The sequence below is a fragment of the Alosa alosa genome, chromosome 11 (genome assembly GCF_017589495.1).
Source record: "Alosa alosa isolate M-15738 ecotype Scorff River chromosome 11, AALO_Geno_1.1, whole genome shotgun sequence".
Lineage (NCBI taxonomy): Eukaryota > Metazoa > Chordata > Actinopteri > Clupeiformes > Clupeidae > Alosa > Alosa alosa.
Genome location: NC_063199.1, coordinates 565,273 through 591,721, shown reverse-complemented (window position 1 = coordinate 591,721; position 26,449 = coordinate 565,273). Strand labels below are relative to the sequence as shown.

At 37.7% G+C, this 26,449-nt stretch overlaps 1 protein-coding gene across 7 annotated transcripts in view; it reads right to left on the bottom strand.

The window, feature by feature from the left end:
* Positions 1 to 1,022: 1,022 nt before the first annotated feature.
* The window catches only part of kitlga (kit ligand a), a 106,681-nt gene continuing 81,254 nt past the window's right edge, over positions 1,023 to 26,449 (bottom strand). For 4 of the 7 annotated variants that reach the window (XM_048256733.1, XM_048256734.1, XM_048256739.1 and 1 more), the window contains 9 exons: positions 19,235 to 19,342; positions 18,887 to 18,943; positions 8,595 to 8,750; positions 8,174 to 8,354; positions 4,272 to 4,322; positions 3,022 to 3,119; positions 2,808 to 2,920; positions 2,100 to 2,166; positions 1,023 to 2,007 (listed from right to left, as the gene is read on the bottom strand). In XM_048256733.1, coding sequence (XP_048112690.1) covers positions 2,127 to 2,166; positions 2,808 to 2,920; positions 3,022 to 3,119; positions 4,272 to 4,322; positions 8,174 to 8,354; positions 8,595 to 8,750; positions 18,887 to 18,943; positions 19,235 to 19,342 — 804 coding nt within the window. In that variant the 3' untranslated portion in view covers positions 1,023 to 2,007; positions 2,100 to 2,126. The remainder of the gene's footprint in view (positions 2,008 to 2,099; positions 2,167 to 2,807; positions 2,921 to 3,021; positions 3,120 to 4,271; positions 4,323 to 8,173; positions 8,355 to 8,594; positions 8,751 to 18,886; positions 18,944 to 19,234; positions 19,343 to 26,449) is intronic. The other 3 variants (XM_048256736.1, XM_048256737.1, XM_048256735.1) reach the window with 3 other exon arrangements.

The following is a 26,449-nucleotide window of genomic DNA, read 5'->3' as shown; positions in this document are numbered from 1 at the left end:
TGCATCACTTCAATATCAGACAAAAGGACCCTGAACAAACTGATCAGCATCTTGGCTTTCCTTACCGGTCTATCTAGTCGCCCAGCATCCTTCTTCTTTGTGCTTCCTCCCCCAGCATACCACAGCATAGAAGAGGACGCTGGCGCTCCTCAGATGGACGACGTCTGGCTCTGCCACCTAGCTTAGGGCAATCCAAACTTTTCTCATCTGTTGTTCCCCATAGATGGAATGCACTACCAGTTCCTACCAGAGCAGATGTGTCCCTCTCTACCTTCAAAAAAACTACCTACAACTCCACATGCCAATTCTACCACCTGACTAGAACGGACACTTGACTGTATGGAAGTAGCACTTACTGCTGCACTAACTTCAGCCTCTAAACGCCACCTCCGTCAAAAATGAGATAACGATGGTGAGTGAATGCTCTCCACACATAGTATAATCAAATATTTCCGCTTCAAAACCTGCTAAATACCACTTTTTTCCTGGTCTGAAATATTGATTTGTAGGCAAAAACCTACAGGAGCCTGATAGAAAATGCTCAATGCAAATGATCAGATGGATTTAGAGGGTTTTGCATCTGAACTTTTCATTTGTTCTTCACTGATTCATTAACCATTGTACATTGTGACTACAGTATAATCATTTTGGCTCTAGAAGCATTCTGATTTCATAAACATTTAAACACGCAGGGTAATAAATTACAGAGACTTAATGTCAAACAGTCCAACATAGGTGCAGACCATAAATCTGATCTTAAGACTAACCATAAAAGGCCAGCAAGTTGGATGCCTGATATTACTTAATCATTTTGATATTTATGGTGATTAGGTGACTGTTTCTGATGTGTGCTTTGTAGACTACCAATAACTTTTATTTTCAAACCCTTGCTTTGCAAATACAAAAGTAGCTGCACTGTCTATCATTGGAAGTAAAAGACACAAGTCAATGAATGTATGAGTAAGATCAACACATCTACTGTATTCACAGAATATAGTGGAACTAAATAAACAATACATATGTATATATGTAAATGAGACATACATACAATTTATTGTAAAGTGTCATAGCATTGTAATGACTTTAATCATTCTTGCTTGATATTCCCACATCCACATTGTTCATTTATATCAGTTAATTTTACATAGTAAATAGGAATGCATCTTTATTTCATCACACTATACTGCACACAGTGCACACACTGCACACAGTGATTTCACTCACATCTATTTTTCAATCAAGAAAGTCCTTTTGTGTATTTTTTTTTTCTTTCATAAAATCACCACCGTGGACCATAGTGAAGAATGTACATGTAATTTAGAGAAACACAAGGAGAACATGGATGTAGATTTTGATTAAATATATCAAAAAGTTCATGGCACAAGTTTGCAGTTTTACTACTACAAATACCACATACTGCCATTAAAAATGCACATATAACCAGCAAATTGTCTAGACAAACAAATAAATAAAATCCACATTGCTTGCTTAGTGATTCAACATGATAAACAGAACAGATGAAATATTTCAATATTTCATAGCAATATTCCATTGTTATCCATGCATAACCCAGTTTAAAATAAGGTATTACATTAAAGATGGCGATTAAGACCAGTGCATGTGGAGGTAGTCATTTATACTTACTCCTTAAAGAAAAAAATGATTGTAGCCCTTCCAGAGTATTTTCTTCTGAGGTCTTCCAAATGAATGCTTACATAATGAGCATCTTTGCTTTTAACCATAACTCTCTCAGTATCTTTCAGGTGACTACATAGATTCCTCCAAGAGAAAAAAATGACATCATCCAGTCAGGGGAAAAAACTTGGCTGCTTAGTGAATATGTCAAGATCAAATCTGTAGATAATTGTGTCATGTCAGCTTGCAGTGCACACACATGCTCCTGCAGTGTTGTAGCAGCAGTATTTATAGGATCAGAAATGAGTCCAGAATGACATTCTTAAAAATGTAACCATCAACTGCTCTCCCAATCTGCCTTTGGACAATGATCTGTAATTATTAAATTAGTATAGCGTAAGTGTGGGTTAATATGCATAATAGACAACACAACACACTTATATGATATATTTCTTAAATCTTACCATATATACCAAGATTCTGTGACTGAATTATACCTCCTCAGTAATTTCAATGACGTTCAAACATTTTCTGTAACAAAATAAAAACAAATATTCAATTACTAAGAGATCTATGTGTACATAAATCTTGCATATTGCACTTGAACTTTCACTGTTCAAAAGCACATACTCTAGGGCGCATCTGAATAACGCGCCACTGACTTTAGACTAGGTTTTTCCTGGTCTGTGGCGGAATTGTTTTCGGAAACTGCAAAATAGCACCAGGGAACGTTTGCGCCGGAACACGCCTCCTCTTTTCGCTGAACCACCTCCGGGAGTGCAAGTTCATTCCCTAATTTACCGACGCGCGTCTAAGGAGGGAAAAGCCCGTTGTGCATTGGCTGCAAAATAGGAATGTTACAAGCGCCAGTGTACAAAGTCAATTGCGCTTGAGTGCAAGACATAGAGCCCTGAGACTGACTGTCCGATTCGGTGGCAGCTACTTTGAAGCGGTTGTTCTCTCTCCAAACTAGTTTTGTCAACATGTCGAATTTAATTTCGCCATAGCAAAAATATATTTTCTTCATGTGTGGCCCTAATGCTCCATTGTACGTAACAGCTGAAATAATCACGTGGATATTGTAATGCTGTTGTAAGAAATTAGCGTTTAGGTGTAAGGTTAATGTATTCAGTTGAATTTGGCAGTCAAAATTAAATGTATAAATATCTTACTTTTCCTCAAGGGCTTCAGTTTCTAATTGGGGTGAGCTGCCATCCACTCCTTTGGTGACATCATGTGATGATGCTTTTTTGTCTGTCAGTGCAACATGTCTTCTAGATTTGATCTGTCAATAAAGTAATAATTTCATGACGACTTAAAAATGTCACATCAAAGAACACGCACTGACAACTCTGCTACAGAATATCGAAAATTAGAGGACCTTACCTTCCATGCAAATAGAAGCAAAATGGCAATGACTGGAATGAGTAGAAGTGACAGAAGGCTTTTTTCTATGTTTTCTGGAAGGACCCATGGAATCTTTTCTGTGTATAAAAATAAAGTACATGATAAGAGGAAGAAACATGCAATAACTATTGCTCTGGCTGCTTAAAACAGATCTATGGCATTACATAACCAATTATACATAACCAATTATAGAAGTAACTACAGAAGTAGCACTGTATTGTTCTTCATAGGCATCATTGCAGGGGAAAACACTTAAGAGCCGCCTTTAAGCCAATACACTTTTTATCACATTCCACCTACATCTCCATTACTCTAACTATCCATTGTGTGTGTGTGTGTTGGTACACAACCATGATTCTGTAAATGGGACACAAAAACAGGGGTGCAGCCAGTTACAAAACAGCAATTCACGCCAAACAACAGCTGGCGCTAGTTTACAGGCAAAACTAGCACTTTGTCAAGAGCACTGAAGGGAGAGATGCATTTCTTTTCTCATCTTTCCATCTTGAAACACCATTGCAACTACACTGACTATCATATTGAAACATTTACAAACATTCTTACAACTACCTTATCAACAACTTTCACTGTGGGAGCACTATTTCTTAATATATAACCACCTCTTTATTTTTTATTTAATCCATATCAAACGTTTGAGGCTGCATTAGCTGCGTTAGAAGAAAAAGAAGCCTAGGAAGAACAGTACAGTGCATTTTCATGCACCGTAATAAGAAGACTTCGGATAATAGAACAGTGCATTTTCATGCACTGTAATAACAGGCAGGTTGTGACAGGCAGGTTGAGAGTTTTCTGACACGTACTGTATAGCCTACATTGCTGGCACTAACACACAACTGACGCCAACTGTTGGCAGTCTCAGAATTCGTGAACATCCCCATGCAAATAAATACATTGTATACATATTACATAGGCCTACACAGAAATTAAATGTTTCATGTCTTCTTAGTTTGCATTAAAGATGAATGTTCATCTGTTCAAAATGTAATAGGGCCTACCGTTAAGAATTAGGCCTTTTGATTGCTTGTTTTTCATGATTAACCCCCCCCCCTTTTCTGTTTTTTTGACAAATCACACCCTGGTAATAAGGGCTAAAAGTTTGATAGCAGTGCCAAGATCCTCTTGTTGATCTCCTTTGATGTAATATTTCAGTATTCAATAAACCCATATTTACCAATTATTCATGTTATGTGAATGAACTGGTTTAATACCTTTATCTTTTAGTTGACCTGTTCCTGCAGAAGGTGGACTAACAGATCCTGCTGACAAAAATGAAAGAGTATAGTTGTGGGGGAAGAGAGAGGAGAGTTAAGTTAATGCCCTAAGAAAATGACTCCATGTAAGACATTTAAAACTCTGGCACAGCTTGCTGGTACATCTCACTTATGAAGACAATGAACCAAATTCTAACAAAGGTCATTCTGTGCTTAGAAGCATCTGGGGACTGAGCAAAAAAAAAAAAACATATTAACAGCATTGGCTCATTTCTACCTTTTTCGATCTTTGTTGGAAAATGCCACTTTAAAATCACTACTATTATTAAAGCCAAGTATACAAATAGCCAGAAAATCACTATGCAAAATAATATTCCTCATCCTTGACAAGCTGGAGGCTCACAGGGCCAGATGTACTAACGCTTTTGCGACCACTTCAGGCATATTTGTTCAGGCATATTTGTTTCGCAACGTGCGCGTAAAATCATGGCGAGGTATGTACAAACAGGCCACACTGAGGTAAAGGCACAGACTGCCTGTCGCTGGAGTTAAAAAAAAATTAGCAAATTGCGCTTTTCCGTGTCATGCATATGCATGCATGGGAGGGTCAAGGGGAAAGTGGGTGTTTAACGTAAAGAGATGGGAGATGAAGCATAAAGAGTGCCTAATGAAGTATTCCGCGTATGTACCAAAAATGCCTGTGAAAGCGCACATCTATTCTGCGCCTAAATATTTCCGCCTTGTAAAAGTAGGTGCTAATCCAAATTGCGGTTAAATGCGTCAATAAGAACACCTTTCAACGACAACAGAATCGCTATTTAGATAGATAGATAGATAGATAGATAGATAGATAGTGTGACATTCCGAGGGGAAATGTTGTGGACGGACGGTACATTCCCGTAGAAGGAGGTCATGGAAGTCCCAAGATGGCCGCCTTCGTAGAAACTACATCTCCCATAATGCAATGGGAGGAGTGCAGGTGTTTGGGATTAATCATCAAGGCAGAAGGGAGGCCAACAAAAGGTGTGCTTGGTGGAAGACAAAGAAGCACACGGAGGAAGCCTTGGGAACTCAGCTCCAAGAAAGATACGTTTGTGGACTGGAAAGCTGGAACTTGAGTTTTGGACCTTGGACTTTTGAGTTTGGATTTATCTGGAGGACTTAAATGAATGTCAACTGTTGTTGAGACGGAGCTATAAAAGTTTTGGTTGAGTATTTTTCTGACCCTTCCTGAGTTACTCTAAAGAGTGAATTGTAGCAAAATAAAAGCTCCAATCTTCTGTTAACACAGATTGTTCTTGTCCTAATATTGCCCACATGGCCTCAGAACTCAGAAAACCCCTCACAACGCTACAATAGATAGATACTTTATTGATCCCCAGGGGAAATTCAAGATTCAATTTAGAGCAGCAGTTTTGCGTCTTGTACTATATCAAAAGCAATCTTAACTTCCGTTGGCCTTTCAAATGTCTTACTTTCACTTTCAAGTCATCCACTTAAATTTGCTAGATTTGACCAATCTTCCATAGCCTACGACTACGTGCATAAGTAGTTTGAGTAGAACTGCTGATCTTCATTATCTCCCTGCTTGTTGACATCTTATCATGTATTGCATTATTTCATGATTGCTAAACGTTTGATTCTTTTTAATGTTGTCATCAGTTAACTTCATTCAACTGCGCTTGTATGTAGGTTATGCCCTTCAGTTGTGGACGTTTTACGGTAGGGGGTGGAGAAAGGCGGAGAAAGGCGCAGATTACCAGATGAAGTGAAAGTTTGATAAATACCACGTACCACAGCTTTCGATATCTGGGTAGATGACAAATGCCAGAATTCAGACTGTCCATGTGTCACACACTTATAAAAAATGGCAATTGTTAAGAATTTATATGGAAATGTTGTAGGTCTGGTAGGTTCAAGTTCTGTCATATTAAATTTATTGGATTTGTATTTCACTTTTGACTTAAAATAATCATCCAAACATAAATGTCATATGGTGTGACTGTCCACCATGTGTGCGAACTTCCTAAAAAGAGTGTATATCAAATAAAAAGTATAATTACTTTAAAGTTTTACCATGCATATAAAATAATTGGATGTTTTTTACAACCACAAAAAGTTTTGATGTTTATGCATGCTGTCCAACTAAGTTATAATCAAATATATTTTGTCCATAAAATGGTTGTCATATGGCGTGACACTATATTGTATATTTTGACTGGGCATTCATTTGGACATTATTATTGTGAAGAGGACCCTGCTTAATCAGGAAGTAACAATAGAATGTCAGGAGTAATTGGCAACGTCAAGAGGTGAGTTCTGCTTTTTAGATTTTTATATAAAAAGCTTTGAATTGGACATCATCAATCGTGGCCAAATTTTAGTGTCTTGTGGTGTGACATCATTTGCCTAAAAAGTAGCTATTTTCCACAAATATTCTTCATGAATTCTTAAAAAGCACTGCTGCCATGTGGTCAGTTGCATGCTAAATAATAGTTAGCTGTATTTAACTGTCTAGAAAATTAGCTTAACTGTCAAAATGTCATAGTGTGACGCTGCATCATATGGTGTGACAGCTTTTTTCAAGTCACACTATATGACATTTGTCACACCATATGACCAAATTGCATTTTTACATAAAAGTTCTTGTAAAAATATGTTTTAAATTCAGATATTATATGTTTTTTTGTTAAATCTGTGATAATTGGGAAAAAAATGTATCTGTACAATTCATATTTCTCATACTTTTTTCTTTTATGTTACCATGCCATGTAAGTTTAAAAAATAAATACTAAACTTTCATCTATTTTGCTGTTACACGCATACACCATTCATAGAGTGACTTCAAAATTCATTGTTAATGATTTTATTTGTCATTAAAAACCCTGTTTTTCTCTGACACATGGTGGAGTGGTGCAGTTCATCATATGGCGTGACACCATGTCATTTGGTGTGACATTAAATAATGTCACAAAAAAGACTTTATAATTGAAAAATCATTAAAACATCAATAGCACATAAAGGAAATGGTATCTGCAAGAACCTCAAGAATTTTGAGTGAGTTCTTACAAGAAATATCAGAATTAAGCTAAAATATCTAGTTACACTTAGGAGCATTCTCCACCTTGACAAAATAACTTGTTAAATTTTAGGTTTTTCTTCTAAATATTCATAAGGAAATGTTGCAAATCAAAGCAAACGTGATTAAAATGTACAGTGACATAAATTAAAGTAGAAAAAAGTATCTAATTTTCATTTTATTTCAAATTATTTTCACGTCACACCATATGACAATTTTAGGCACTAACATGACAAATTGACATATAAATATATATTTCACTTTTTTTTTTTTGGAAAAAAAATGTATATTAGTCAAGTTTAGAGATACAGCAACACATATAAACACTTTTTAGGGATGATATTTGAAGTTTTTTTAAATTCCTTTTTTCAGGCTTATTTGTCATCCACCCATCTGCGTTTTTTGGCGCTGATAACGCTACGTTCGCAAATGTATGTACATCTGGCCCACAGTATGTTACAACTACTTCTGAGCCTACATCAAAGTACAGGTGAAATATAAGAATTTGCAGGATTTGTATTTGGAAAGGCCCTAATTATTCAGAAAATATCTTTTGGAGCTGTGGCTATGTAGAAAAATGTCTCCATTCTCTTTCATTGGGCAAAAAAGACTGATAGAAATGTGGTCTTCTAAGCTAGTGCTTTAAATGTCAATGCATGTGTTTACTACTGAACCAAGATAACTGTAGCACATACAAAAGATGTTTAACATCAGTGACTTAAACAAGTTAAAACGTGTTTGGCACAGGCCATGACTATATGAACTTTCACAACTGATCAAGGAAAATAAGTGAATGGCTAATGAAATGATGCATTAGTACCTTTTGTGGTATATGAAGTTGTTGTGGTACCTTCTAATGTTGGGCAGGGTGGGGATTCACAATCTTCATCTTCTCTGGAAGAATTTGCCATTTTAAAGAAATATTCAACAAAATCAAAATAATCCCCTGTCGGCCACTTTTCTTCCCTGTAGTGGCACTGAAATTCCAGCATTGTATCATCCTTCAGAGAAATGGACAGGACAGCATTTTAACATATTACGTTGTAACTAGGAATATATCAATCCAATCTCTTAATAAGCTTGACTAAATTAAGTGTAGTTATATTGTGATAACACTTTTTCTGCTAATTAAGAGTCCAACTGAGTTCAAGTATGAGGATGTTGAGAGAATCCATTAGTCAGAGCGACTATTTGCCCTTTGTCTCCGAATCCTTAATGTGTAGCCACTTAGAAGTACTCACCAAGACATTGCCAATGTGATACCGCATCTCTCGTAGGATCTGTATAAATGTGTTTATATGGTCTCTGTTTGAAGAAATATTTCCAAATTTGCGGGCCAAGACTTTTAAACTTTCTTCCAAGTGAAATACATTTAGTCTCACCCAGCACAAACCACTCTGTGTGAATTAGCACAATGTAAGGCACGTTTGTAAATCAAATATATGCATCATGGAATATATATTTACACAAAAACAGAATACCTAGAATAGGCAATAATCATTTGTATTCCTACAGTGAAACTGGAAACTTTTCAGACCCTTTTAATTTTTCCACATTTTGTTTCAGACTCATCTTAAAAAGGAGAAATGCAGAACATTGTATCCTTCCCCAGATCTGTGTGTTCACAAAACCCTGTCTCGCATGTCTACGGACAATTCTCTCGACCCTTGTGGCTTGGTTTTCACTCCGACATACACCATCAACTGTGAGACCTTATATAAAGAGATGTGTGACTCTCCTATTGTCCAGTGAATTCATTTAGGCACAGGTGGACTCTAATCAAGTTGTAGGACCGCTGATAGAAGTAGGATGCACCAGAGCTCAATTGCAAGCATCATAACAAAGGGTCTGAATACTTATGTAAATGGAATATTTCAGTCTTTTATTTGTTATAAATTTATGAAACACTCCAAACACCTGCTTTTTTGTCATGTGTTGAGAAACAAAAATAATTGAATCCACTTTAAGAGGAGTCTGAAAAATAACAAAATATGTAAAACTTGAAAGGGTCTGAAAACTCTCCGGTTGCACTGTACTTTCTATAGTGGCCATTGCCCAGTAGAGCGTTATTCCTATAAATATTGTTCTAGGTTGCATTTGCCAGTTTGAAAGTACCAACAAAGGCTCAAAAGTTACACCTTTTTGAAAGGGCTTCTCCCTTCATCAGTGTTGGTCGATTCTATAATAAACTATTTTACATGTAGGTTGAATTTACTTGAAGTAAATAAACACAGTAAAATATTTTTAAAATTGAAACTGATTGCTGGAAGATAATGTGTTGAAGGCTTTTAACTTAATTCATGTGGACAATTATGCAAATTGACATGTGATATACACTACTGTTCAAAAGTGTGGAATCACTGAAAGAAAATAAAACAAATGTTATCCATTAAATAAAGTACAAAATGTGATGAATTTGGATCAAATCAAGCATCAATTTAGTCCAGTCATACATGCTATGTTGTAATGGCAAAGCTGTCCTATATAAGATGCTTGATTATTTTGGAATAGGCAGTTACTTCCTCATGATTCAAAGGGCTTCTATTAATGACCAACAATATGGTATCAAACTAGTTTTCTCTCCCTCCAGACGCACACAGGAAAGGAGAGAATAGAATAGATTAGATTAGATTGTCATTGTGCACAAGTACAAGTACAAGTACAAAGACAATGTGTAAAAGGACAAAATAAAATAGGAAACAAAATAGTTTATCATGTTTCCTGTCCAACTAGAAGGGCAAACACACAGAACAAGGATGAGTACGATGGTGCTGATGCTAACTGAATCCCACTCTTTAAATCAGATTATCAGTAAATCTGCCATTTTCTTGTACTTATATATGAAGGCTTGTACAAAAAGCTCAGAGGAGGTGATAGTTAAATGTTTGTCAGGGATAGCACTAGCCAGGGATGGGCAAAATACATCGAACTGTATTTTCTTTTTTTAAATATCAAATACCCTAATGTTAAGTGTATCAAAATAAACTATAAACTAGTAGCCACGCCATGTATCAAAATAAAATACTGTGTCCCTTTGCAGACTGCAAGGAACATTCCATTTTTGGAGAACACATTTTAAAAAACATCTTCAAAATATAACCCCAAACAACTCGAAAATACCAGTTCGAAAATACCGAAAATATCGAAAATACCCCCAAATTCTGTTGCAGATAGAGAAAAACCTAGAGTGTATGAGAGATTCACAATTTTGTCCTCTACTCAGTATCACCTTTGATACTGAGTAGAGGACAATGCTCTTTAAAATGGTATACATCATAGTTAATACCTTTGAGGGTAACACACATAGTTTAAAACAATACCTTCAAAATTCAACCTCAAAAAATACAAAAGTATCAAGTTGTCAAGATAAATCTCATTTGTTATCTAATTTCTGTTGTAGTCAATAGTGTTTGAGAAAGAGACAATGTTGTGTTCTCCTCAGTAAAAAAAAAAAACAATCACTTTATCACCTTTGGTTCAGAAGTTTACTCATATCTGCAAGTCGCAGTAATGACTAGAATAACGACCATGGCAGCCTTGACAGGGACAACAAGGAGGCGGACATACCCCCCACCCCCGCACTACCCTTTCCCTTTCCCATCCATAGTGTCTATTTATTTACAAATGTATATACTGTAATTACACTTATACATAGCCATATACTGCTCTTCATCCTGCACATACACTTATTCTTAATACTATTATAATGTTACTGTCTCTGCACTACAATGGTACTGTTACCACACTGCACATAGCTGTACATACTGTACATATCTGTTTAAATGGTTCATTCTAAATATTCATATTTATTCAGTTTTTCTGTAATATATTATGTTAATACGCTGCATCTATATTGTTTTTTTACTAATAGTACTGCCACTACATTGCACATACTGTATCTGTACATGTTGTTCATACATTGTTCATATTACATAGCCATATTTATTTTGCTCTTATAAGGTTACTACTAATACACTGCACATACTTATATTTAATTTATACTACTCTAAACCACCTTCTGAAAACAACTGTATACTACTGTCTATATCTATGACAGTATCTTTTGTCCTGTCTATGCACCACCTACTTTGTATATCACATTGCACTTTTTTTGCACTTCTGGTTAGACACAAACTGCATTTTGTTGTCTCTGTATTTGTACTCTAGCCTGGCCTCGGCCTGCCTATGTACTTCCGGTCGATTTCTTTTCCCTGCAGTACTCCGTCTGGAATAGGTTGATTCGTACTCGTTTACTTCGGAGGTTGGGTAGCCAAACCAACCAGCGAACAGAGAGCGTCCCTGAGAGCGGTTACGTTACCCAGGCATGGTGTTTCAATTACTACGTCCCCGCCCCCGAAGCAGATCCCTTGGAATACATCAACGTAGGGAGCGAAAAGGGCTTATACTTATGAAATCTTTGAGCAAATGTGAATAAAAGGCGCAAATAAGGTTGGTGTGAGTTATTTCAGCTCTTTCTAGTTTAGCCTATTAACAGGAGTGTCACGAACAAAGTCACAGTGGAGTAGGATGTTATATCGTCAGCTAAACTTTAGTCATAGATTTTGTAACTTGAAATAGGCTACGACGTACCTGAGTCAAACTTTAGTTTAGTAGGCTACATGGTCGGGTCAAAATCGCTATTTTTCAAACACTAAGAAGGCTCGACATTACTTAAAACTTTGATCGAAGCATCATCAGTGTCTCTACATTAGGATTAGGGTTTAGTCAAAGTCAAAAAGTCAAAGTCAAAGTCTGCTTTATTGTCAATTTATTCACATGCCAAGACATACAAAGAGATCGAAATTACGTTTCTCACTATCCCACGGTGGAGACAAGACATATTCTACCAATTTAAGTCCACAGACAAACATAACATTCAAGTAAACAATAAAAAAGTAAATAAAAAGGCACATACAGTGAAGAAATAAGAGCAGCCAAATTGGGTTGAAATTGTCCAATTGTGCATAGACAGTCAATATAATAGTGCAAAGTCAGGCCAATAAATGGCTGAGGTAGTTCTGTTTGACCTAAGTAAGCAAGTGGCATAGTGTTGCAAGTTATGTAAGAGCATCAGAAGTGTGTTGTGTTTTCAGGACAACAGGACAACAACAACAAGTTGCAAAGTGTGCAAGTGTACAAGTGGAGTAGTGCAAGGCAGCCATTGTGGGTCCAAAGTCCAGGATGTTATGTAGCTGAGGGTGGAGGGGGGAGAGAGTTCAGCATCCTAACAGCCTGGTGTATGAAGCTGTTGGTGAGTCTGGTGGTGCGAGAGCGCAGGCTTCTGTACCTCTTCCCAGAGGGCAGTAGATCAAACATGTGTCATAACAGTGTCATGTGTTCATGACAGTGTCATGTCACTCTTATGTCGATACTGTCAAGTAAAGTGTTACCAAATTTTTATTTGACCCAAAAATACAAAGATATAATGGTCATGTAACAAAAATGTGTTTTACCATCTAAGCAAGATGCATACTTAAATATGGGATGTCTTACTATATATACTCTGACTGTTGATTAAGTGGACAGTGTTTGCGAGCAACTGCTTTTCTCTGCCTACAAGACATGCCATAAATTTGCAAATAAATCTGTCATAAAACTGTCAACAGACTATGCTGACCTGCCTGTTACATCTCATAGCCTAAATATCCATTAGAGATGTACTCAAAAAAGTCACTACTGAACTTGTCAAGTGGTACAAACCACTGCACCTATTGAGGGCCACAAAACGTGGGCTTTAAAGTAAAATAACTGCAACCCAATGCAAAGCTCAAGTTAAGACTCAACAATTGCGGAACCTTTTGAATAAACCACATAACTGGTTCCATGTGTACAGACTGGATGATGATGCTAATTTGCCTACTGATAATTAAAGTTCTCAAGAAAAATAAGTTGCCCAATATCAAAGGGGATGTGCCAGAACAACAATACTCATTGCCCAGCAACATTCCTCAGAAAGGTGCCTTGTGTATCATCAGCTTTGGTATAGCTTATAAGTGTGGATGAGCAAGTGAAATGGGCAAATGAGCAAATGGCTGAGTGAGTGGATTGGTGTGAGGGAGGGAGTGTAGCCTATTGTGTGTGTGACCGACCTACACATTACTCATCTTGCACTGGATCATCTTCCTGAATCTAAATATTCTGGTCACAAGTCTGGGCAAATGACTAAGTCAGCACCAGTCAGAGTCTACATTCATTGTTTTGCACTTTTATGATGTCATCACATCACCAAAAGTATTGTTTTTTAATAAAAACATTTGGCAGTTTTTTAAACTACAAAAATACACACCAGTAAATGTGTTGATATAAAATATGTAACCATTTATTTATGTCCAGCTCTAAAAAAATCAGATTATATAACGCTACACAGCTGCTCTGAAATCTTTGGTCGGTGAAGTACTATATTTTTAATGTTCCGTTCTAAGGACTATGCAGACCAGCTATGTGGAATTCTGCAGCACCTATTTAAGATCAGTCTGTGTCAGGAGGTGTTCCAGTGCTGTGGAAGACATCCTGCTTTGTTCCGGTACCTTAGAAGTCTTCTCCATCTGTCCTCAATGACTATAGACCAGTGGCATTAACATCACACTGCATGACAGTCCTGGGGGGATTGATGCTGGCCCATCTCAGACCTCAGATGACCACATATATGGACCCACTGCAATAGTGGCCTACCACCCTCAGGTTGGTGTTGAGGATGTCATCATCTACTTTCTTCAGCGAGCCCACACTCACCTGGATGAAGCTGGCATTTCAGTGTTAATAATGTTCTTTGACTTCTCCCGTGCAGGTGAACACCTCCATGGATCATTGACTACCTAACGGACAGACCAGAGGATGTGTGTCTGAACAGGTGATCAGCAGCAGAGGAGCACCGCAGGGGACTGTATGCTCACATTTCCTCTTTACACCATACACTTCAGACTTTCAGCACAACTCAGTGCTGGGATGTGTTTAGCTTAATTTACATTAACTTAACAGCTAAGGAGTCATTGGAATGGTTATATGACTTTTTCCGGGTTGAATGGTGGCCGTCTCGCTTCCCCCTTGCGTTTGTGAGCGGATAAACCAGCCTTGTAACTTTGGTCCGGTGAGCCACCGGCCTCAGAGTCAGAAAGTCTCGTGATGTAACGAATTGCTTTACGGCACCACACACACATACACGGCAGGCACTGGCTAGAACAAGGTAGCAATGGAGTCTGTCAAATATTCGTCATGGCAGAGCTGGCGAAAAGAAGCAGAAAGTGAGTAAACCATTGTCGGAGGAACAGGGAGAGAGGAAACAGCAGTCTGACCGAGCGAGGAGTGTTGTAAATACTTTGAAGCTGTAGGCGGAGCTCTGTAGATAAAACTGCGAGCAAAAAGCGAAAAAAATTTACAAAACTGTATAGGGTCCCTTTAAGGATGGGGAGGAGACTGAGTATAAAGAACTGGTGGACAGCTTTATGTGGGGTGTGGCCAAGACAAAGTTTAACACTGTTTCCATCATGGGGAAAGAGCTTGAGGTAGTGGAAGACTACAAATACCTGGGTGCAGGGTGTGATTTGTGTAAAAACCAGAGGGGGGGGATGATTTTGAATAAGTTTGTAACGCCCCCCACCCCACCCCACCCCCAAAATTTTTTTTTTTAAAAAAATGAACGAGCGATTCATAGCCTAGTAATGTCATGCCTAGTAATACCCTATATTATTTTTGCCACCTTTGTAACATTTTAGTTTTAGTTTACCGTGGTGTATGACTTTAAACAGCGAGTGTGCTTGGTATGATGATCAGCTCCTCTAATGCAGGGTAGGACTACGTTTTGACAAGCATACAAATTCACCTTGTTCTTGCCCCATCTGAAATGACTTCTCTACTTTTGCTGCCTCCATCCTTTCTGTATTTGTTGTGTAAAAAAACGTTGTATATGATGGCACTGAAGTCTTAAGTTAGTGAATTGGCTAATCGTGTTAGTTGGTAACCAAATAGCCTACACATTGCGCTACACGCTGCGTAGGCTACGTGCATTCTCTCCTGCTGATTTGCGTTCAGTAGCCAAGTGCGTAATATTGAAAAAGTTGAAAAAATAAATGTGTTTATTGTAGCCTACAGAAAATAAATAGCCTATCATACTGTCAGTTAATTGCCCACAGTGCAGTGAAGAGTTTGGAGTAAAGTTATAGGGCAACTTGAAGTTTTATAAAAATAATTTACGAACCAGAACATAAAAACCATGAAGCTTCTATTTCTTGCAGCTGTTAAAACACCCGCTAGATAGTTTAAATACCCACCAACATTCGTTTTTGCAGTACAGATTATTTCTAAAAGTTATTTGTCTACTACTGGCTGATTTATTAAACGAAAGTGTTTTCTCGTCGGTCCTCCATGGAAACTACAGGTGTTTTGGGTAGAGAGCCATTGAATAAGCGATGCCAAGCAATTTCTGTAACACTTTTTGTGACATTCAGCAAATATCTCCTCATTTAATGTAAGTTCCTTGGACAATAGGCCTCACGTTCTACTCTACGTGCAGTTGTCCTCCATCTCAGTTGCATCAGTTTTCTAATTTTGAAGGTTCTAAAACATTATTATGCTTCACTGAATCCTTCTCGTTTTCTTTCATTTGTCCAGCTAACTTTTCCATTGAACCTAGCCATTTATGATGGATTACACACTCGACATTCTGAAATGTCCTGCACGATCAAGGCCAAATTAAGTTATCACGCAGCCACTTTGTCAGCAGCATCAGTACTGACGGTGACGGTGCGTTTCTGATGTCAGATTATTATGTAGGCTAGCCTACTAGACTGTTCTCATGTTGCAGCGCTTTACTTATATGAAGTAGTATTAATCAATATGAGGGGCAGAGGGGGATAAATGTTGTCCCCCCCGACGAGAGGTAGGGATAGCAAAACCAGAGGGGGATCCTCACCATCCCCCCCCCTACAAATCGCACCCTGCCTGGGTGTATACCTTGACAACAAACTGGACTGAAAGTGCAACACTGTGGCTGTCTACAGGATGGGAAACTATATTTCTTGAGGAAGCTTAGGTCCTTTAATGTGTGCAGCAGAATGTTGAATATGTGTTTCCAGTCTGTTGTTTCTACTGCAATTTTCCTTGCAGCCATCTGTTGAGGCAGCATCAATGCAAATGACAACAAATTAAACAAGCTGATTAAGAGACCTGGCTCTTGGTCCACTGACTGCACTACAGCCACCATTGCTCAAGTCACCGGATCCCATCCTTCCTTCAGGCACACCAGACTCCACCCTTGCCTCTGTTGGCATGAAGTACTTTGAGCAGTTAGTTAATTAAGCAATAAGCCCTGAGAGGCCGTAGGTAACCTACGGACTCGAGTGGCTTATTGCTTTTCTAAAACTGTTACTATAAATACCTGGCAAAGTTTCATAAAGTAAAGGTACAGCAACTAGAAATATAACGAGTTATTCCTAGATAATCATTCTTCCACCAAGAAATATATTTTTAGAAGATCATATTACATCCTTCCTGTGTTCTACATTAGACCCACTCCAGTTTGCCAACAGGCGAAAATGGTCCATAGACGATGCAATAGCATTTGCTTTGAACACTGCTCTCTCTCACCTGGTTAAGAAAAACACCTATGTACGGATGCTCTTTATGGACTACAGCGCTGCTTGTAACACCATAGTTCCATCCAGGCTTATCTTGAAACTGAGAGACCTAAACATCAGTTCCTACCTCTGCAGTTGGATCCTTGACTTCCTGACTGCCAGGCCACAGGCGGTATGGCTGGGTAACATCATCTCCTCCACTCTAACACTCCCCGCAGGGATGCATGTTAAGTTCCCTGTTGTATCCGTTGTTCACTCATGACTGTATGGTGTAACTTAGACCTCAAACACCATCATAAAGTTTGACATTAGGTGCACCAGTGCAACCCAGGAAAAAATTAGTCGCACCCTTAAAACCCTTTTTACTCGCACGTGCATGCAACCAAATTGGACACACTCTAGAGCCCTGAGGAGGGATGTACAGTATATTAGGAGATTATGGAATAAGAATAAGAAACGTTACAAAATATTCATTTTAATTATGCTTATTTTTTTCCACCTGTGAATTTTTTATTTTTCATTTGTATGGGCTGAAATTCTAATATAATAGCACCCACAAATAATGAGCTTGCTGTCTTTATCAAAGAATCAAAAGTTGGTCGTGGCATACACTCTTACAGCTCTTACCTGCTCTATTAGACATATCAATTATTATTCTGCCCTATAAAGCCAAAAGGCAGTGTCAAACTGAGAAACTGATGACTTTAAAGTTTTTGTTTTGTCTACACATACAGTGACTTGTTGCCCTGATGAAGAAATGTGTGTATATAAAAAAATCTTGTGCTCAAAGTTGACCTTTGACCTTTATTTGTCAGATACTGTACTCTGCCTTTGTCTTATGTATTAAAAAATAAGGAGTCGTGCAAAGGCAAAAGGCAGTAACTGACATATAATCAATATTTGCTTACCACCATATAGAAGATCATTAACTGAACACCTTCATTAATATCATGGCATTTGTTTTAGATGACACACAATTACTTAGACATTTAGTTGTTGCTGGGAGTGCATTCAGTTGGAGTCAATGCGTAGACTCCAGCAAAACCAACAGGGTAACTGCAGATAGATGACACAAGAGTGTACAGTATGAATAAATACAACTCTGATAATTAAAAACAATAATTTATTTGAAAGAGAACGCAAAGATAGCAAATTAATGGATGGTTTAAAATTCATGTATGGAGATAAAAACAAGTGACCCATTCTTTAAATTGAGGTTTCTTATGACGGTGGGCATAACATAAGCAATGTTATTTCCATTGTTTTGGATGCAATAAACTTGACTTGAATTATGCTGTCACTCCTCCACAAGAAGTGAGAGCCAGAAAGCCTTTCTATTGGGGGGCATAAGAGGACAAAGTTTTTTTTACAATGTCTTCTTTCTTTGTCTCCTCAATGCCCCAGTTACTGCCTTTTGCCTTTGCACGACAACTTATTTTTAGTACATAATACAAAGGCAGAGTACAGTATCTGACAAATAAGGGTTAAAGGTCAACTTTAAGCACAAGATTATTTATATACAAACATTTCTTCATCAGGGCAACAAGTCACCAGATTTCCATTGTTCTACCTATAATACCTTTGTGTAGACAAAACAAAAAAAAACTTTGAAGTTATTTTTCTCAGTTTGACACTCTGGTCAGTTACTGACTTTTGCCTTTGTAGGGCAGTATGGTTTTGGGAGTTACTGTGAACACAACCCTCTTTTTTCATAAATTCATATTTTCGTATTTTTTCAAATATCCCAAAAATGACAATAACTCATTTTCGACCAAAAATGCAGTTACTGCCTTTTGCCTTTGTAGGGCAGTATTGATGTCTGTTATTTCAATTAAAAATTAGGCTCAATGATTCCAAACTTTTGAACAGTAGTGTATGTCCCCAAGGGTCTGAATGCCTGATTTAAGTATTCCATTTTAAGTGTTTACCAATTATCTTTTTATTATTGACAAATTACTCACCTCTTCCATTGGAATATATTTTACAGTGATCTTGTAATCTTTAGGTATGTTTTGCTTCTATTGATGAAATATAAAAAGATAATGGCATTTAATATGCATGGTATTCTTGACATAGGTCTATTTCCTTTTCTTCAATTCACAAAGGATCTGCACATTGTTAAATGCTAACACACACACACACCACCACCACCACCACCACCATCAGGTGAAAAACCTTCCTACAACATTTCTTTATGTGTAGTAAGAACACTGAACCTTCAGTGGGTTCATGACAGATTTGTTCAGACAGCTTTTTGCACTCATAAAATGTCTACAGCAAAATTGAAATATGCAAAATAGATGACTTACCAATATAGATATTTTTTTAATATCATCAGTTATAGGGTTTCCAATTTCACTTGAATGGGCAACAACAGCAATGAACAACAATAAATGGAAACAGGTGTGCATCCAAATCTGAAAAAGAGACAATTTGCTATTAACAATAAAATACATATTTTGAGTTGGAGAAAGTGTTTGAACCTTTATTATAACGGTGGGGAAAGGCATGGAATTTTGCACATTAGCTTTATTCTCAGACAAGGGATTATAGAACCCAAACATGTAATAATTTCCTAATAATGTAATAATAATAATATCCTCTTAACTCAGTAATGTAATTATCGCTCAGAGACACAAAATACTATTTTCTGATTGGCTGACAGAGGGCTATTAATTTGGTATATTGGGACACCTATTAAGTAGATCTTGGTAAAAAAAAAAAAGCTTAAATCATTGTCTCATATCAATGCCATTTTGAATGGTAACTACAACAACCCTAGTAAACGATGGTTGAACCAACCAACAAGAAACAGGCTTTGCAACAGTGGTATCACTTGTAACCATGCTAACTACCCACCATCACTCAATACATTTACATGCACAGTTAGGTTATTAAAGAATTGAGACTGGCCAAATCACGTTTTTATCTTTAAATTATGAATGAGGCAAAAGGTAATAAATAAATTTTAAAAAATGGGAAATTATGACATCAATACAAAACCTGCTATAAATATCTCGATACTCAATACTGAAACAATACCTCCTCCAAGTGTGTTGAGTCATTTGTGTTGTATTTGGTGCACTTTTGTGGTGTGCAGGTCTATTCTGGGTTCTAAACTTCTAAACTTCCTACATGTTTATTATTTGTATAGTCAATAAATTAGTAGTTTGTGTTTGATTAAGTTCTTTATTGTTTGTTATTATACATTGTGTGTTGTGTTTTGACAATAAACCAAACTAGGCTAGATTAAGGTCAGTATTCAAATTACTGCATGCAAATCACTAAAGGCTATGCAGAAGGGCCTAATTAGTAAAATAGTAGTTTGTGTTTGATTAAGTCCTTTATTGTTTGTTATTTTACATTGTGTGTTGTGTTTTGACAATAAATTACCTTTAAATAGCCAAATTAGGCTAGATTAAGGTCAGTATTCAAATTACTGCATGCAAATCACTAAAGGCTATGCAGAAGGGCCTAATCCTTAGGCCCTCTGATGTAGGCTACCCTAGGCCTTTCTGTGTTTATGGGATTTCTTTGATAGTTGCAAAGGGGAAAAAGTGAAGATATCTGCCCACTCTCTTCTTTGCGTAGCCTAGAAATCTAGACACACCCTAGCAAAATGTAATTTGCTGCCAGGGTAATCTAGCAACTCTCCGTTGGCTTGCGAGCTGGAAAAATTAAACTTTGATCAGGCCAATCACATCGTGTAAAGAGTCGGTAGGCGGGCTTAACATAATGATGGCAGAGTTGCCATGGTTTTGCATGAATTCCCTGCTACTTGAAAACAAAAAAGATGGATGTTGCTATTGGCGAACAGCGTGACATGAGTTAATCTTTTTTTTAAGTTGGCAAAAGTTTGAACAACTAGCCAACTAGCTCCGCTGGTGGGAAAATGCATGGGACTGATGAGTTGTAGCGCTATCCTATTGCATGCAGAGGGAATTTGAAAGACAACCGTTTATCGCGCCCCTCGGACTGAGCACTGTGAATGGTGAGTCCCCAGACCATACATCTTGATGGGAGTATGGCTCGTCAGGCTATTCTTTGCTCCCAGTGTGATTTAATAAGTACAACGTTTCAAGTTATAACGCTTCACTCAGGTCTTCGTCAGATACACCATTACCTGTTGCAATATATCTCTGTGTGGATTCCTACATTACGTCTATTTCTTTGATAGTTAACATTATTTGCTACCACATAGCCTAATAAGCTGCTATTATGATTAGGACTCAGCCAACCAAAAAGTGTATCAGAAATGTTCTTTACTTAAAATGAATGGTCTGAAATTTCTCAGGTTAATATATATTATGATTATGATATATCATTGCGCCCCCACCTGGCCAACGAAGTAAATGTGCCAGAAAATTACATGCAAAAACAAATAGCACACGCATCAAATATGCACATTTCACAAACGCCCTATTGTTTTTGTAAGGATTAATATTATTATTTATTATTATTCTACTTTTTTGCTTTCCTTTTTTTGAGGTAGTTAACATGGTCGAAAAGTCTTGAAACTTGGCACACACACCAAGTGTCACGCAACGCAGTTAAGTACAAGAGCTTGGCCCCAGGCAAAAATCCAACCTTGAAGAGAAGCAAATTTATTTTGAGAAAAAGGAAAATCTCAAATAAATATTTTTACCAAAATCACATCACTCACAATAATTGGCACCCCTGCTTGTAATACCTTATTAAGCCTCCCTTTGCCAATAAAACAGCTTGTAACATTCTCCTATGACACCCCATAAAGCAACAAAGCAAGGGATTTAAGACCGTTCGTCTTTACAAAATCTCCCCACATCGTCCAGTGGACATCGTCCACTAATAATACTTATCAAAAATGGTCTATTCAAATGGAACTAGACACTAAACCACAAGTGCTAATAGTGTACAAATAACTCATAATTAATTCAACACATTTTGTATATAAGATTTTTCAGGGGTGCCAATAATTGTGAGTAACGTGTTTTTGTTAAAAATATTTATTTCTTTATGAGATTTTTCTCAAAATAAATTTGCTTCCCTTCAAGGTTGGATTTTTCCTATTTTTTTCCATTCTGAGATTACAATAAATCACCAACAGATTATTTTTTATACCGGTTTTTAGTCAACTTTAGCAGAGGTGCCAATAATTCTGGAGGGTACTGTACCTTGGATACACAGGGAATAAGGCTTGCCACTGGGCGTGGCCCAGGAACTCCATAGTGCCCCCTTATGTCACTGTGACTTGTGGTTGGCATATAGTGGTTGGCATATAGTTTTAGGTGGGTGTGTGTAACTCCCAAAAACAAACAACTTTTGTATTAACATGCCATTAGCCACACCCACAGGAAGTGAGGTAATTGGGATTTTGTGTGTTGTGGACATGATAAATTTTAACATACTCCTCATAGACGGTTGATCCAATTCATGTCAACGTTGGTATACATGATGCCAAGATGCTCCTGATTCTAAATGGTGAAGCTTTTTTGATATGTTGTGAAATGCAAAATTATAAAATTAATACCCTTCCACATAAACAATAAAAATGTCATTGAATGGTAATGATGATATTCACATGCCTATAATGCATATTTGGCATAGCGTTATCCACTGGCAACAGAAAGAATGACAATTGCACTGATGTCAAATGATAGATTTTAACATACTCCTCCTAGACGGTTTGTCAGATTCATGTGAAAACACAATTGTGTGAAAACACAATGCCAAGATGTTGCTGACGTTGAATTGTGTAGGGATTTTTGATATTACATTACATTACATTACATTTAGCAGACACTTCTTGACCAAAGTGACTTACATATGTCAGCTATATTACAAGGGATCACATTGTCCCCGGAGCAACTTGGGGTTAAGTGCCTTGCTCAAGGGCACAACGGTGGAAGCCAGGAATTGAACCGACAACTTTCAGGCTACTGCACGCTAGCACAGCTCCTTAACCACTACACTACCACCGCCCCGATATGTTGTAATTTACACAGACACACACACACACATACACACACACACAGACCCACATACACACAGACAGAATATTCCAATTCAGTTTTTTGTTAAATAACCCACACATTGCTGAACATGTTATAAACTCTATAGCTTGTAGAGAAATATGATGAAAATTAATTTTTATGTGTATAAAATGAAATTTCGCCAAATTTTGGATATACATATGGAGAAGATTTTCAAAGACTGTTCATTACTATATCAACATTGTCATATGTATTTTACATTATTTCATAGAACTGGTCCTTCTGATTCAAATGGTATGTATATCCCATTAATGGTATGTAGCATTTTTGAGTGAGGTCATCCAGCACTAAAAATGGAATGTTCAGCACGGACACAAAACGGCTAATACACCATTGTTATCAGCTTCTTGATGTCAGAGGCTTGCTTGATTGACTTGAAAATGGTACAGACATGCTTCACACTGTAAATGTATCATTGCTGTCTGGCACATTTTTCAAGTCCTTGAAAAACAGCTGTTGTAAAGCTCCTTATCAAGAACAACAACAACCTGGATGCCTCCATGCTAAACAATTACAGGCCCATATCAAATCTACAATTTATTGGCAAAATTATTGAAAAAGTGGTCAACTAACAACCTTTATAACATCAAATGGATATTTTAACTACGTTCAGTTGGGTTTTAAAAGGTACACTATGCAAGATTTTCACTTTAATATAACCTTTCCGAAGGTAATCGAACTTGAGGTGAATCAATCACCCAGCATAGCGATACAGCATAGAAGTAACGAGTCACTATATAGATCACCAGCAAAGAACGGCGGCCCGACAAATCTCGCAAGAATCGTGACACATTACCTTGTCAGTAGATATAACTCTTTAGTTTTTGCCTGTTGTTAATCCTTCACCTCTACAACAAAAGCATTTTCATTGTGTAAAGGGGGGACAAGTCATGAAAAGTTAGCTATATACAATGGCAGAGTAAAAAATAAATATATTGCAACTAGAGGGAGCTCTACAGTCGCCAAAAATACCTGAACCTGCATAGTGTACCTTTAAAGGAACCGTCTGTAAGAAATGTATTTCAATTAATCATAAAATGGCCCTGGTATGTTACTAGACATTAAGAAATCATGTTCATTTCAAATACTTATATCACTGACAACAGCAGTCCGGCCAGGATATTGTCATTTTAAAAAGTGAAGTTGCAGCCCTCAACTGATGTTGATGTGTTTTATCATGTCATGTTGTGTTTTGGCCTGATGCGCCACCCTCCACCTATGTACTAATCACAAAGTCAGAAGTGTTTCGGCATCCGGGTTGGCAACCTCGAATCAGGGGGGAGGGGGAGGGGATACACCACTCTACAGTAATTTGAAAGTGATTGCAGTACCGGTTTTGGCCACAATCTTACAAATGGTTCCTTTAAATGACATACCCCTCAAAACAGATGCAAGAAAAACATCAGTCCTATTTCTCTTGGACCTTAGTGCAGCATTTGACACTATTGAGCACAACAAATTACTACACAGACGAGAACACTGGGTTGGATTTACAGGTATAGTTATCAATTGGCTCAAATTAACAAAGAAAAGAGCTTATTTACTGCATAGGCAACCGTACCTCAACAATGATGTCTTTGTGGTGTTGACAAGGGTTGATCTTGGGGCCACTATTATTCAACTTTTATATGCTCCCACATGGACTAATCATCAAAAAACTATTTGATTTCCTTTCAGAGCTATGCTGAAGACATCCAAATTTACTTAGCTGTGGAACCTTATGGTGGTGCTGAAAGTTCTCTCTACTGCCCCTTCAAGCCCCTGGATCAGATTGAGTTTTAGATTATGTTGCTCAAGACAGCTTTCCTTCTTGTGCTGACCTTAAAAGTAAGTAATCTAACAATCTTGTTGGTGAATCTGGCATGCCTGCATTTCGCTATAGATGACTCCACAGTCATCCTCCATTCAAATCCCTGCTATCAAGCTATGGTGCTATTCTCAGCTCTTGGGAGTAGTGTTATCGAACTGCCCACTTTCTGCCCTGACATGCAGCAGGAGGAGCTGTGGCTTCACAAAACAAGAAAGCTAGCTCGCACCTCCTTCCCGTGCTACTGAAACTTTCATGTAGATGCATAGAGGGGCAGCCGTGGCCTACTGGTTAGCACTTCGGACTTGTAACCGGAGGGTTGTCGGTTCGAACCCTGACCAGTAGGCATGGCTGAAGTGCCCTTGAGCAAGGCACCTAACCCCTCACTGCTCCCCGAGCGCCGCTGTTGTTGCAGGCAGCTCACTGCACCGGGATTAGTGTGTGCTTCACCTCACTGTGTGTTCACTGTGTTTCACTAATTCACGGATTGGGATAAATGCAGAGACCAAATTTCCCTTATAATTTCCCTGATATAGACCCGGGGTATATTTTGAAGGCATTTTTTATTTCTCACAGTTATTTTGGTTTATTAGGGCTTCATGGCTATACAAAACTAGATGTACCGCATAGTGGTACAAAATATGACCGCCGCTCAGTCCTGTCCATCCGTCACACTAATCAATTTGTCTCCATATTTTACTCCATCCCCCACTCTTGAAACTTTTGTGTATGCTTGTTTGACATGCCTGAGTGTGTGTGTGCGGCTGCACAGAGAGTAGCCTACTGGTGCTGAAAAGGTGAATAGATTATAGAATAGCCAAAGAAGATGTAGCATTGTTATAAAACCTTTAACATCTCTAAACAATCACAAGTAGGGCAGTTCATCACAGTTCATCCATTGCAACTGGATTGATGAAAGGTCACTTACACCTGTAGGCTACATTGTATTTGGGAAAAGCAAAAGGTATCAGCATAATGTTATTTATTTATTTATTTATTAAAAAAACATCTCTGTCAGTTCGTGTCGTTTTCAACAGCTATCAAAACAAAGGTCATTTTGGATGGATGGATTTTTTGTGAATGTTTCTTCTTCTACATAAGATTTTAGTCATCTTTAGTTCATGTAATACTTTATTGTCAATGCACAAATTAAGTAACAGTAGTCTGAAACGAAATGCTGTTTTACATCTAGTGGTGCAAATAACTGACATGTCCAAATGGGCCTTGATGAAATGCGTCGCTAGACTGTTCATACACATTTTAACGGGTCAAAGTTGAAGAGCTGTTGTCCGTTATTGTTTGTGCAAATATAGGCTGATTCATGTTCCCTTGCATTGTGTAACTGAAGTCCATGGCTAGTCTGGCTTTCACCAGACCAACCTCAATCTTTTAAGAAATCAAAAAATAAATAGCGGGCAGATCAGGCTGGGTTCACCAAGCCTAGTCCATAGGCACCCGATATTGTTCACGCTCTGGCTATTCTAAATGCAAAAATGCATCAGGGAGTTATGACAAAACTGTAACTAACACACTAGATCCTAATAGAAAGCTGTTAGCTTCCCTAAGCTACAGGTAGGCTTATAAGGTAGGCCTATTTACAACATAAATTGTCAATAGGCTATGCTGGCGACACAAATAAAATCTCCTTTGGAAACCAATGGCTTCGCCTTACAGTATCAAAGCGG